This window comes from Peromyscus californicus, unplaced genomic scaffold (assembly GCF_007827085.1).
Source record: "Peromyscus californicus insignis strain IS unplaced genomic scaffold, ASM782708v3 Scaffold_4__1_contigs__length_199733344, whole genome shotgun sequence".
Classification (NCBI taxonomy): domain Eukaryota; kingdom Metazoa; phylum Chordata; class Mammalia; order Rodentia; family Cricetidae; genus Peromyscus; species Peromyscus californicus.
The window spans coordinates 78101273-78115331 of record NW_026294562.1 but is presented as its reverse complement, the minus strand read 5'-3'; the positions used below and the strand labels follow the sequence as shown (position 1 = coordinate 78115331).

General features: G+C 52.5%; 2 protein-coding genes across 6 annotated transcripts in view; one reads left to right on the top strand and one right to left on the bottom strand.

Annotated features, from left to right (window-relative positions):
- Kdm8 (lysine demethylase 8) overlaps window positions 1-9587 on the top strand; it is a 38792-nt gene extending 29205 nt beyond the window's left edge. For 2 of the 4 annotated variants that reach the window (XM_052760914.1, XM_052760915.1), the window contains one exon: window positions 10-3659. In XM_052760914.1, the coding sequence (XP_052616874.1) occupies window positions 10-174 (165 nt within the window). In that variant the 3' untranslated portion in view covers window positions 175-3659. The other 2 variants (XM_052760918.1, XM_052760917.1) reach the window with 2 other exon arrangements.
- Nsmce1 (NSE1 homolog, SMC5-SMC6 complex component) overlaps window positions 4358-14059 on the bottom strand; it is a 30793-nt gene continuing 21091 nt past the window's right edge. For both annotated transcript variants that reach the window (XM_052760920.1, XM_052760919.1), the window contains exons 3-8: window positions 10847-10968; window positions 10606-10683; window positions 9594-9740; window positions 5900-6016; window positions 5034-5154; window positions 4358-4582 (exon numbers count right to left, since the gene is read on the bottom strand). In XM_052760920.1, coding sequence (XP_052616880.1) covers window positions 4503-4582; window positions 5034-5154; window positions 5900-6016; window positions 9594-9740; window positions 10606-10683; window positions 10847-10968 — 665 coding nt within the window. In that variant the 3' untranslated portion in view covers window positions 4358-4502. The remainder of the gene's footprint in view (window positions 4583-5033; window positions 5155-5899; window positions 6017-9593; window positions 9741-10605; window positions 10684-10846; window positions 10969-14059) is intronic.

Genomic DNA, 14059 nt, shown 5'->3' with positions numbered 1-14059 from the left:
TTTCTGCAGGTTGATGTGGAGAACCCCAACCTAGAAAAGTTCCCCAAGTTCGCTGAGGCCCCATTCCTGTCCTGCGTCCTGTCCCCAGGAGAGACCCTCTTTATACCTGCTAAGTATTGGCATTACGTGCGTTCCCTGGACCTGAGCTTCTCGGTCAGCTTCTGGTGGTCATAGCCAGGGCCAGCGTTGAAAGGACCCACAGAGCAGACACCTCACCCAAAGGCAGTGAGCCCAGTGGGAAGGTGTAGGCCCTGGCTGCTGCTGGACTCCCCCAGTCCTGCTCCCCCAGCCACTCTCTGTAAGCCACATGTGGCAGGGCTGCTATGTGTACCTAGGCCCTCCAGATTAGGGATGCTTCATTTCTTTTCATTGTAACTTAAAATTTTTCAATAACATAAATAAAAATATTTTCTAAATTTAAAAGAACATTTCTTCAACCAAATTCCCCGGCTGCCTGTAGCAAGGCAGGCAACCAAAGAGGCACTGGGAAAGGAACAGTAGGGAGAATGGGGCCTAGAAGGGAGACACCCCCGCCCATGGGCTCTCTTGGTGGGAAGTACTGAAGGAGGGGGAGCCACATGTGTCCCACAAAGGTGGCTGGCTCAGAGAAGCAGAGACCAGAGCAGTCAGGACAATGAAAGGGTGGCCAGGCAGGAGTGGTTAAGGCCAAGGGGCCTGCACAGTGGGTGGTGACTGGAGCCTTGGGAGGCTGGCAGTTCAGGCTGTAACTAAAGGTAGTTTAGATGGGCTAGATTTAGCTCTGAATGGACTGGCCGGGCTTGTTGGTGATAAAACCCATCCTGAACTAGTTTATGTAAACCTGGGGGTTCCTACAGCACTCCTGGGTGGCTCAGAACAGGTCTGGACTGTTCCCGACTTCCCCTCCTCCACCTCTCTGGTCTCCATGTGGTTTCAGTTTTCCCTTTTCTGGAAGGCAGAAGAGGGCAGCTCTGACTTCATCTCCTCCCCACGTCTTGACCCCCGGTATCAATGCTGGTCCCTTCAGTTCAAACCAAGGATCACCAGTAAGGATGCTGGTGGCTAGGCCTCGGGCAATCCCTTTGGCTTCATGGATGGCTGATGATTGACAGGACCAGCCTAGCTCCCAGCCCCACACAACCCCACATGACAAGGTGACCAGGCCAAGGAATCTGAGCTTGGTCACACAGGGTTTGGGAATCTAGACCACCACAGTATGGCTTTTTAGACAGTTAGCTTTGGCAGGGAGGGATTACAGCAGGCTGAGGCAGCCAGAAGCCCAGGGAATAGGTAACAGGGACCTTAGAGGCTGGCATCCTGTCTGGCACTGACAGTTGCTTATGTAATCTTACCTGGACAGTTACTACAACAGCAGTGCTGCTTGGAACAGTGAAGGTATACAGTAGGAAGGCCAGCATTCCAGCCCACGTAACCTAATGAAGAGCCACACATCCCCAGTGGCTCAAGCACTGGCACACTTCGCTAGATGTGGGTTGGCTAAGTGGCTTCAGCTTCCTGCAGCGGCCTGGCCTTTACAGTACCACCTATGACAACCAGCAGGCTCAGTACTATCCTGGTCACTGCTGAGCAGCAGATGGCCATCACCAGGTGGGAGGCAAGGAGGACGGAATGGCTCTACCTATGGGCAGGTTCCAAGGTTGCTGAAACCCGCCTTAGGGCTGCCTTGTGCTCACTGGGGAGTGTGGACTCTCAAGCTGGCTTGGAACCACAGAGCCAACAGGCCCTTCAAAGTGAAGAAAAGAACAAGTGTGAAGACCCATCAGCCTGTCACTCACACATGGGATCTGCTCCCCACCCATGGTCCTGGGCCAGGACTGGAGACATGGCACTCAGCTGTGTGGGCTTCTTGTCCTGGTGTTGAACACACCATGGAGTAGGGGTCAGCAAGACCAAAATACGATAAACCTGAACCAAGCTAATGCAGCAGACAGGGTGAGAGGCTAGGACAGGGCAGCAAGGGGGGCTGGTGGGACATGTCTGTGTGGCTGACAGTGGAAGAGAAAATGATGAGGGACAGAACAGGACCTCAGACGGCTGGCTTTAGGACCCACTCCCAACAGCAGGGACAGCAGCCCTGTCCAGATTGAGTTTTGTTTGAGATTTTTGTTGTCAAGTAGACAACAAGCTAGTCATCTGGAAAGAGGAATCTCAATTGAGAAAACGTCTTCAGACTGCCCTGAGGCAAGTCTGTGGGGCATGGTCTTGATTTATGATTGCTATGTGAGGGCCCAGCCCACTAGGAGCAGTGTTACCCCTGGGCAGGTGATCCTGGGTGGTATGAGAGAGCAGGCTGAGCAAGCCACGGAGAACAAGCCAGCAAACAGCACTCCACGCCTCTGCTTCAGTTCCTGCCTCCAGTTTTCTCGTACCTTGAGCTCTTTGCCCCTTCGTGATGGACTGCGAACTGTAAGGAGAAATAGTCTCTCCTCCCCAAGTTCCTTTTGGTCATGGTATTTATCACATCAATAAAAGTAAACTGGGACAAGCCCCAAGAGGGACAACCAGGCCTGGGAAAGGAAAAGGAAGGAACAGCGGAGCTGGAACAGGGTCAGGGCTGGGAGTCGGGTGAGGCCAACTGGTTTGAGATGCCACAGTGTAGACAAAGACCTGCAAGTGGGAAGGCTGGGAGCTGAAGAAAGCAAGAGGAACCTGGTCCAGTCAGTGATTTCCACCCAGTGGCACCGGGACCAGAGGGCAGTGGCAGAGGGGGCAGGACAGACTGCAAAGGCCTAGATGGACATCAGACCAGGCTCTGGGATGGTGAGGGTCTTGGGTGGGGAGTGTTGGTCCATGCGGGATGCTTACACTGACTGGTTGAGACCATGGTAAAATGCTGGAGACAGGGAGACAGGTGGCAGGACAGGCACTATCTCCAGAGCTCCTCGGTCACCTGAACTGTAACACTGCAACACAGGACAGGCAGGCACTGGTCATCCCAAAGCAGGGACTGAAGAGCCACCCTGCCCAGTGCAGTCCTGAGGGCAGGGCTGCAGGGACTACCCCTGAGCTACACCTTGAAGGCTCTGAGGGTGCAGGGCATCCTGGGACTGGGGACTCACGCTCCCCACCCACAGGCCCCAACTCCAAGCCCTGGCTTTTCTAGACAGGTTCTGCTTTTCTGCCCGAGTTCAGCAGAGGCAAAAAATGGGGTGACCTGTGTGACATCACTGGAACCACCAGCCTAGCCCCTCTAGAAGGAACCTATGGCCAGATCCTTCCTCATCTGAGCCAGTATGGGTTCTGACATGTTGGGGCAGAATAGAAGCAGGCAGGGAACCACAGTGTGGCAGATCAAGGAAGGGTACTGGGTACTGCAGTGGTGAGCCCAGGGACCAAAGGGGAGGAGCTGAGGAAGGAAGGAAGGCAGGCTGAGGTGAGCGGGTGAGAACCATCACTGTGAGTCCTAATTCAACCCAGTCATCCGAAATCAAAACAGGGCCTCAGCAGGGTGTGGCATGTGACTGTCAAGGGAAATGGAGCCAAAGACAGAGCAGCTGTGTAGTAGGTAGCTATTCTGGCTGTGATCTTGAAGCACTGCCCCTAGAGATGTAGCAGGTAACTGCTCTATCTGTCTATGACCTTAAAGTACATGCCCTGGGGCATGGCCTTTTGGGACGCTTAAGACCTGAGATGCACGCGCGCTGTTCTCTCACTCGTGGTTTTAGATGCTGAGATGGACCAGGCAGAAGAATAGCATGGACCACAGCTCAGCTTTCCAGGATCCTACAATAAATCTCTCGTGCTGTAGTGAGTTCTTATCCCCTAATAAATTCCTCGTCCTTTAAACAGACTCCATGGATTTCTCACCATACCTGGCGCCCAACATGGGTTGGGTGGGTCCTCCCTGGCCCTTATCCATGTAGATAAATCGCCAGGAGAGCTAGCCTCTTACTCCCGCTGGCTCAGACCCTGGCTGCCTCCCAAGCCATGGATTTCTCGCCATACAGCTGCTAAGCTGAGGGGTGTGCTCTGGTTTGGACACCAAACAGCAAGGGCTGGACAGGATTTGAGGACCACGTAGATGCCATGTCCCTGATGTAGATGCCAGGGACAAGGAGGCTGGACTGACTCTCAGGCTACTTGCTGAAATAACTGGTGGGCAGATGGGAGACAAAAGGCCCCATGGGAACAGCACAAATCAAGTCCAGCCCAGCCTGCAAGGGGCTACTGCATTTGGGACCAGAGTAAGGTGCTATTGTAGCTGTGGACACCAAGGCCAAGATTATGGACCAAAACCACAACAAAAGCAAAACCTCCCAGAGCCAGACACAGAGACACCTGCCCAGGGCTGCCGTTCTGTTCACTCCTCGCCATGGGGAACCCAGCCCCACACAAGCTCTAGATTGCAGAGCACAGCAACCATCAGGAAACATTTACTAAAAATGTGTTAAGAGCAAAGTTAACAATGGAGGCAGTTCATGTGCCATGTGGATGGCCAGGCCCCTGTGATAACTGGGCCATGAGGGTCAGCCCACCAACAGCCGGAGCCACGCAGGACGCAGCTAGTGCTGACGAGTCCGCAAGGACTTTCTGCTCGACTTGGAGACGCCAGCCTCCCTCTCCTTCTCAGGGTCGAAGACTTCTGTGTACAGAACAGGAGGGAGACACAGTGAGTAGCATGATGAATGGACTGACCACACAGAACACAGCTGATGTCCATAGCTATTTCTCATGGAGAGGACCTGTCCTATCTGTAATATTCACTGCTAACCCTCCTCCCCCAGCACGTGAGCCAGGCAGCAAAGTTCACTGAGGGAGCTGGGAAGTAGCTTTCCCATCCCACTTCCTGGAGGGCTATGAGGAAAGCCTTGTTTGGGACTCTCACAAGCCTTGAGGTCTCTAGTGGATTCTAGAGCCCTTTCGAAGAAGGCAGGAAGTCAGCTTTCACCTGTGCTTCAGCAGGCCACCAACACTGACCTTCATGCTTGGAGTCTTCCTCAGCCCTCCTTCCAAAGGTGCTCTTGGTGCCCAGCCTCAGAACTGAGGCCATCACAAGGCCCCCCTGTCCCCTGGGCACTCTGGGGGCCATGTACCTGGTATGTCATGGGGCCAATAGTCATTACAGTGCGGGCAGCGTGGTTCAGAGGTGGACTGGAAGTACTTGGCCACACAAGGCAAATGCATCCTAATACCACACGTCTCGCAGCTTTGACCCTGAAACAAGAAAGGCCAATAATCATGGAGCCAGGACATCCCTCAACTTCACAAACCTTCAAAAAGCTGCAAGAAAATAGCTAGCAGGCTAGAGGATTTAAACTTCCAGACCCCAAGGCCTACTGTAGGGCCTGTACTACAGAATTTTGAACAAGTGGACACAGGTGGGAGAAGCTGAAAACCTCACTTTCTCCAAGTCCCTGTAGCTCCAGACTCAAGCTCGCTGCTCAGAGATCCCCAGGTGGGAGGTATAGACATAGAGCTTTGCAGTAGGTTGAGTGGCAACATGTATCACATGCTTTAGATCAACACAAGCATGCAGTAAGTCACAGACTCCACCTCCAAGAGTCTGACCATGGAAAGATGACAGGCACCTGTGGATACCATCACAGAAGATCAGCATGAAGCTTGGTTGCCCAAGATTTAAAAAAAGCAAACATAATCACCCAGCCTGGTTGAATGGTGGGAAAGCCTGCAAAGCTGCAGTGAGAAGCAGAATGGTGGGTACGGAGAGACATTTGTCACAGAGCTACCAAGACTTAAGAGACTCTTTCTCCTGAAAAGTTATCAGCCAACACCCACAAGCACCTTGGGCTAGAATGGAATGCCCAGGGAGAGAACTAGGGATGCACCAGCAGGTGAGTGTGTCATGGCCTGTCCAGAAGGTGCCTGCTCCTGGGGGATACAACAGTAGAGGCCCAGTGGGCTGAGCATCAGGACCCCGCTCCCACTGTATCATCAGTACCTGGATGAGGAGGCTGTGGCAGATGTTGCATATCTTCACAGCATCCGGGTAGGTCTCTCGGATGAACTGCTCCATCTCCAAGATGGCCCGGCCATGCAAAGTGAACTCCCCTTCCTTCTGCGGGGACACAACACACCCACACACTGGCTCAGTGCTGACTCCCCCGATCCTATGGCTCAGAGTACAGGAGGACACGGTCTGGATGCTCTAGTTACTGCAGGCTGTCACCAATCCCAGCCAATGTCAGCAACGCCCCCTCAGCCAAACCTCACGAAAGGGAAACTAAGGTAGACATCAAAGAGACAGTGGAGGTGAGGATCCTGTTACCCTTAGACCTCAGACGTTCCCTTCACCTTTACAGATGTGATGACCCCATCTTCACAGCTGCCTCACAAGTGAGTCACAGTCAGTGTCTTCAGCAAGGGAAGACTGAGGCCAAGTAAGAGAGGCATTCTCCCAATGGGTGACCCAAGACAACCCCAGCCAGATGCCTACTTCTACTACCCCTTCCCACCGGTGCTCCCACATCACTGCCAGCCCTGTCACTTTACAAATGAAGCTGAAAGGAACCCCCATATTGGTGTGAGTGGCAGAGCCTCCAAAGGAAGTCAGGCCTCCTGGTCTCTGTGTCTGTGTACAATCCACTCCCCAGGAACTGTACAGTTACATAACCAGGTAGCAAACACCGCCACCTATCAGGCAGAGGCAAGTCTGCTGGAAGAGTTTCATCACAGTCAACAATCAGCAATGTGGACTCAGCCACACTCACGGCTATCCCTGCTTCTTTGATGAGAAGCTGGAAGAGCCAGCGTAGAGTCTTGGGGGTCCTGGGCATGTGAGGTGGCCCGAGGGAAGCTAATGGCACCCAAGTAGAGGGAGGCTGAGGAGACAGCCCCAGTGGTCCTCCTGCTCTCACTGTCTCTCACAGCCAGAGCCGACTTGAGTGTGGGACAGTTACACACCTCAGTTCCCTCCCACCCCACCACATGGTGGGGAGGGTGCTTGTGGATGCTGGGCTCCTTTCCAAGGCAGAAGCTCGGGGATCCATCTATGAAGGGGCCTGGTAACCAAAGAAGTGAGTGGAGGTGGGCTAGGAGAAGGGGGGCAGGGGAAGGGAGTTCAAAACTAGGAAGGCCTTTGTACACAGAGACTAGTCCTGAGCAGTAGATATTGCTAGGTAGACAGAGACTTGGAGCCTCCTCGGGTGTGGTGGGAGCATGGCTGACTCTCAGTCCAGTGCCTGTTACCTCCCAAAGATCTCAGATCCATAGGGGCAACCCACTACTTAGCCAGCTCCATGACCCACCTTCCCCTGCTCTTGAGGCCAGACCCCACTAGAGGGAGCCAGCCTAGCATGTGGGGAGATGTGGCTAGTCCCTGGTGGACCAGGGTCTGATGCCTGCCTGCACTTACCACCCTCCAGTCCAGAGCCTCCCAGTGGACCACCCAGCTGAGAGTACCTCAGAGCCAAGCCAGGGCCCCAGGACGGAAAAGTGCCCTTGAGCGATACATGTGGGAAGCCTTCTTAGCAGATGCAGGCTGCATTTCTGAGGCTAAAGGTGACTGTAAAACTCAGTCCCTCTGATCAAGGAACTGGCTGCCCAGGAAGGCTGGTCAGGGACCAGCCAGCAACCCAGTCATCAGTCCTTCAGTAGGTCCCCCACAGAACTCACAGCCGCCCTGCCCAGGCTGTCTAGGCCAGAAAACACAGCCAGAGACAGTGGAGGAGCCAGGAAGTGCTCTCCCAACCACACCCTCTACTGCCTGAACCTATGCCTTCCTTCACCAGGTACACGGTAAACAAGAACTCCAGAGGTGCCCAGTGGCAGGACTGAGGAGATTGAGGGGCTGATGGGTGCCAAGGCAGAGGCAGCTGGCACACTGGTTTCTGTAGCACTCCCCTCCACAATAGCTCACAGAATTCTTCAGAACTCGCATCAAGCCCAGGTAACAGCTCAGCTTTCCCTGCAGAAGGCAGAGCCAGCATCTCCATTCTGAAAGGAGGGTACCAGAAGGACCTGGATGCCATGGACACCATGGTAGGTAGGCCTCAAGACACTGGGGGTGGGAACCTTCCTCTCAGCAGCAAAGAGCTGGGCAAAAAGATCTGTCCACAGTGAGCAAACGTTTCTACTACCATCTGTAAGTTGTAAGTACACTGTCTCTGGAACTTCATCTGCTAGCCCAGTCCCCCATTCAGGAAGCATTTATCGAGCACTACAGGTGTCAGGCACAGTCTGTCAGGGCAATGAAGTCAGAAGCCCTGCTCTCAAAAAATTTGCCTCAAAGAGAGCACTCCAAGAACATTCCACATGGACAAACCCAGCCCAGAGGACAAGAGACTGAGAGTCACGGGTGTGTGCTACAGGCACCTAACCAGGCTGCTACCTGGGCTTCACAACTACAGAGTGTCAACATGAGCCAACCACCACGCTGTGCTCAACACACACCATCACACAGGATGTCCCCAAGCTCGTCCTCACTCCCGATGGCCACTCGTACCTCTCTTCCCAGCCGATACCCAGGATTAGAACTGTAGCAAGGTTCCTAGAGAGGAAGTTAAGGGCAACTGAGGCCACAGATGGTGGCTTCAGGCTATGGGTCTGACTTCCCTAAGAAGTGGAGGACAACACAGCACTGCCAGCAGATATATGCTGGGGCTCTTGTGGGGGCGGAGCTGTGATCAACAGGCCAACCTGAGTCCAGGCCTGGGCTTATGCGAACAGCAGTGCCTTTTATGGGACAAAACTTGGGGCATTTGCTTTACACCAGCCAGGAGGCTTCATCACAAAGCCTGCTTCTCTCCCAGACCCACTGTTTGCATGTCCTCTTTGCACCTCTAGGGTCAGTGTCATAGTGGAGGGACCGAGAGCACCGGCCCTCAGCAACATCATGCCAACCGACAATGCCACCAGAACAGGCACTGGAAAAGCCGCCTATGGCAGGGGCTTAGCAAGGCACTTCACACCCTCACTCCTGCCCCTTCCATGCCAGGATTCCTTTCTGCCCAGGTACAGGAATGAAAGAGCAGTCACCTGCACCAGGAAGCAGACCTAGGCAGGTGGTAGGGCCATGCCCATCCCAGCAACTTGCCCTTTATCTTACTTACTTTTTCACTGCTGGGACCGAGGTAACTTATAGAAGGAAGCATTGAATTTGGAGCTCACAGTTCTGAGGGTTAGAGACCACGCCATCACGGCAGACAGGCATGGTACTAGAGCAGTAGCTGACAGCTCACATCCTGATCCACAAGCAGGAGGCAGAGAGCACACTGGTGATGATGGGAGTCTTTGAAACCTCAAAGCCCACCCCCCAGTGACACACTTTCTCCACCAAGACCACACCTCCCAATCTTTTCCAAATGGTTCCACTAACTGGGGACCAAGCACTCAAACATATGAACCGGTGGAGGCCATTCTCATCCCAACCATCACACAACGCCTCTGCCTGCACCAGGGCTCAGGTGAACCCTTTAGTGATTCCAGCCTCTTCTACCTGTGGCTGCAGCACCCAAGACAGACCATTGAGTGTCAGGGAACACAGGCACTCCTCATAGGTCACTGAAAGCTTAAAGCAGAGAAGGAACCGCCACAGCTGGGCCTGGCTCAACTGACACTGGTTGGATATGAATGTGGATTTGAAAGAAAAACTGTTGTGCACTTTCAAGTGAACCAGGCCGAAGACCATCAGGTACCTCAATCAGCCACTTGCTCTGCACGAACTTCTGCAGCACCTGCTCCGCTTCCTTCTTCCTCATCTTTTTGCCTTTGAGTTGATCGACCAGGTTCAAAATGTTTGTAGAAGAAGCAAAGCCAGTTTCTGAGTCAACGATCAGTTCCAACTGCAAGAGAAAGAGGTGCCTCATTCATCTGTTGGGACAGCAAACTCAGCACCTAAGCCACCGGCCCGCCCTGGTAGGAAGGGGCTAAAACGGCCCCCACGTAGACACACTGGCCCACAGACAGCCCTTCAGGAGCATAATTTATAACAGACATCAGTAGACATGTCCAGTCCAACTGCTGAGATGGCCGCTCCTGTCACACCATCCCAGAGTAGGGCTCTTGCCCTGCCTCCATCTCCCTGAAGGAGAAGAAAGAATGACCGGGCGCATGAGGTAGCACCTCTCCTCACTCAGAGGTGGAGGAGCAGAGCCAGTGTAGGTCAGGAGGAGAGGGCGGCATGGACTCGGGTGGGTTAGGCACATTCCCTACAACTTCTATCTATGGCAGGACAGGTGCCAGGTGTCCTATGTATGCACAGGTGTGTCCCAGCCTCGTTCTCCATGCCGTTGCTGCAGCCCAGGATCATCATGAAACCATAAAACTAGAAAATCCACCTGTCCTGAAGGGCTCAGTCCAGGTGGGGCCAGAGAGGGGCACCTTTCTTACCTTTCCAATAACTGCTATATGCTTCCAGACTGAGAACCACTGTCTTAGCCAGTGTGTGACAGACAGACTGACCAAACTGCTCCAAAGCTACAGAACCAAAGAACGGGACCCTAGCACATCAACATTCAGGGAGCTCCTCATTAAAGTGCGGATCTGGGTTCAGCATTCTTGGGTAGGACTGCGACCCTGCATTCCAACAAGCTCGCAGGTGATTTGTTTGGCAGGTGGATTAAAGCCTGTCACTCCTCCACAACTGCAGCTTCCATTTCCTCCCATTACAAGTACAGCCAGGGTAGCAAAGAGAGCTACTGCACTCACAGCCTTCCTAAACAGGTCCAATTCGTTCTCGGCAAAATCCGTGGCCATTTTGGAAACTGAAGTTGTAGCAAGATTCACCTAAAAATAAATCACATAAGGATCAGGCTGTGTCTCCACCTCGAAGTTGATCACCAGTGGCCCTTTCTCCGTCCACCTCAGGAGAGGTCAGGAATGGGCTACCTGTAGAGCCCTCTGCTCCAGTTCCCCAAAATGCCACTAGAGGGCACTTTCTCACACATACCAGAGCATAAATGGGTCTCCCGTCATCTTCCGTGATTCCTTTTTTTATCTCAATATACAAGGACTCCAAGACACTGTTGATATTGTTGATGAAGTCCTCCAGCTTATCTACAGTAGCATTTCCTGGAAATAAGCAGGGGGAGGGGAGATGGGTTCATCAGAAAAGCACACACAGCCTGTTTCAATCACTCTGGCACCTGACCTCACTGGCAGCCCAGCCAGAAATGTTTGGGCTCTCTTGGGCCAATGCCAGTACTGTGTGGTTTCTTTCTTCCCGGAGTGCTCAGAGATAAGCTGAGACAGAGAGGGTGTAAAGAGGCAAAAAGGCCCCAGAGATTGCTATCTCAGACCACTGAGACTATGGCCTTCCTTCCTCTGTCCCCAGTCTTCGTCCCCAGCCAGTGGCCCTCCACAGCTCCCTCCTTCAAGGAAGCCATCATGGCACACCTGCAGACCTGGGCCAGCCCAGGCCTAAGTTAAAAGCCACAGCAAGGTAGGAGAGACTCACAGATGCACCGTGGCATAAGAGACCCTGTTCTGAGCATATTCCTTCCAACTGTTGCCCAAACCTCCTCCCACTGACCCTGCTCAGGCCCTAGCACCCCTCTGAGCACAGACAGGGCTAGTGTGAGCTGTGGGAGCCTGGCTCTCGCAGAAGCTCATGCTACCACCAGCAGGAGGCCACAGCCAGAGAAATCACTCTGGGAAGCCAGGCAGTGGTGGCACACACCTTTAATCCCAACTTGGGAGGCAGAGGCAGGTGGATCTGAGTTCAAGGCCAGCTTGGTCTACAGAGTAAGTTTCAGGACAGCCAGGGCTACAGAGAGAAATCCTGTCTCAAAAAACCAAACCAAAACAAAATTTAAAAATTAAAAAAAAAATCACTCTGTGGGAAAAAAAATCAAAACAAAACAAAACAGAAACAGAAAACATGCCACCATTTAAGTTTAAAACCGTAACAAAAACAACAAAATCATACACAAGGAAAGGCTAGGTTACTTCCCTGCTCTTCACAGACGACTAAGGCTAGCTCTAGAAAGGAGACTCATCTAAAGGAGTCATCACAGGGACCTAAGCTGTGGCCATTTGACCTCCTACAGAAAGTAGGCATTTCCAACCTTGTGTAACGAAATGAAGACAGTTTAGAAAGCAAAAGGTCATATTGGTAGCAGAGGACGTGCTACATGAAGGACATATGAGGACCCAGGCTCACTGGGGTCACCAAAGGAACAGGCTGTGGGGCTAATGACAGATCACCACCGTCATAGTAACATACATACATGTTTGCTTGGCTTTCTTTTTAATTAAGACAAGTTAAATGAAAAACCAGACGTAGCTAATAGGTGGAAACAGTGATGCGGAAGGAAGCCAGGATGCAGAACTGACACTCTCACCTCCCACTGCTGCCTCTAGTCACAAGAGCCAATGCAAAGGGCCCTTCCTTGAAGCACCTTCCTGGGCATGTGAGATGGCTGTCCGCAAAGCCCATGTCCAGTGCAGGCTGGGGACCTTTCTGACCCCCGAGCACCAGCTTTGGAAGACTGACACTGACTCTGGTGAGGGAGTCAGGTGCTCAAGAGCCACTGCAATAGAAACAGCACGCCTTCCCAGGGAGGGATAAGTCCACACACATAGAGATGAAGGAAGACCGTGTCCAGCTCTGGCTGACGCCCAAGGAAGAGCCGGCCTTGAAGAGAAAGTTTCACTAGCTTATATACACAGTAGGCTTATGCACTTTACATACCCTGTCATCCTTAAGTCTCTTTCGGGTTCCAGCCCCAAGTCACACTTTGAACAATTTAAAGAGAGAGAGAGAGAGGAGACTGCAAGTCTGTCCACCCGGGCAGATGGGAGATTTACACATAAAAGATATTGCCAGAAATATCTCTTAAGTACACCAGTGTTGTCTTTTCCAATAGTTGTTGCCCAGGTCCATCTTGCCCACCTGGCAGAATAGTGCTTTTCCTGCTGAGAGCACAGTGACTTGATGGCGACCAGGACTATTAATGGATGTGACCCTGCACTGCCCCCTTGAGCTGCTATTAGAAGACCATCTTTGGGGATGGGCCCAATGGTTGGTTTGTCAGTGATGTGCCCTTTGTTATGGGAATGCAGCCTAAAGGTTGGTCAATCCTGGTGAAATAACATTTATACCCTAGCATCCTAAATTGCTCTCCTCTCCAACAGGTCTGGTTAGCAGACCGCTCACCTTTGGGGTATTCTGGAGGCAGAGCTCCTTCAGCTAAATTCCACTTGTGTGACTTAAGGTCTCCTAAGCAAATCTGTTAGTAAGTCCTTTATAACATCAGCTCTATTACTTTGAATTTCTTCTACATCACCACTTCTCACTGGGTAGGTACAATATCCCTTGTAAACAGGATCAGCCCTGTCCATCCAATGTGCCATAAGGGACAAATATCACCTCCCTCTGAAAGGGACAATTCACATTTTCCACCAAAGAAGTACCTCAAGGTGTCATTCAGAAAAAAATGTACTCTGTGGGCAGATCAAAGGCACTCTAACAAACTGTACTTTCCAAGTACCCTGGGGGCGAGATGAGATCCAGCCCTCTTTTCACACAATCCTCCAGAAGGGCCACATCCATGTGGTTGCCTCCACTTGATCTTGTGTTCCACAGGTCCCCACACCCTCATTGTCTCCAAACTGGCTTTGCTATTTGGTGGCAACAGGGCCAAAAACAGAGAAACCTGCTTCTCTGAGCTTGTCTTCCCTTTCATCTCTGAAGGCCAATACATCCTTTGACCTCTGACCCTCAACCACTCCAGCTGGCCTACACAGCTCTCAGCAGCACCCTCCACCACAACCTCCTGGCTAGGCTCATCCCTGACAAGACTAGCTGGGGTTCCCAGCTCTGCCCTCCATGATTCTCAAGCAGTACCTCAGCATGGTCACCACTTACCACATCTGGCCACCCATCCGGAAGTCACCTGATAATGTCTGGCTACCTCACAGCCAGTCAAGACCACAGCCTCCTCTCTTCTCAAGCTGTCTTTCCCTCTCACAGTGGCTTGGGTGGGAGCAATTCTAGGGACTTCTATTCAGAAAAGCAGATACAGGAAGCCCCTGAGAAGCCAAGAGCTCAAGTCAACTGGAAGGGGACCCAGAACCCAGGCTAGCCCATCCGAAAGCCATGGATGTACTAGGACAAAGGCCAGCTGGCAATGCTGCCAGCCCAGCAGCCACTAGGAAAGGG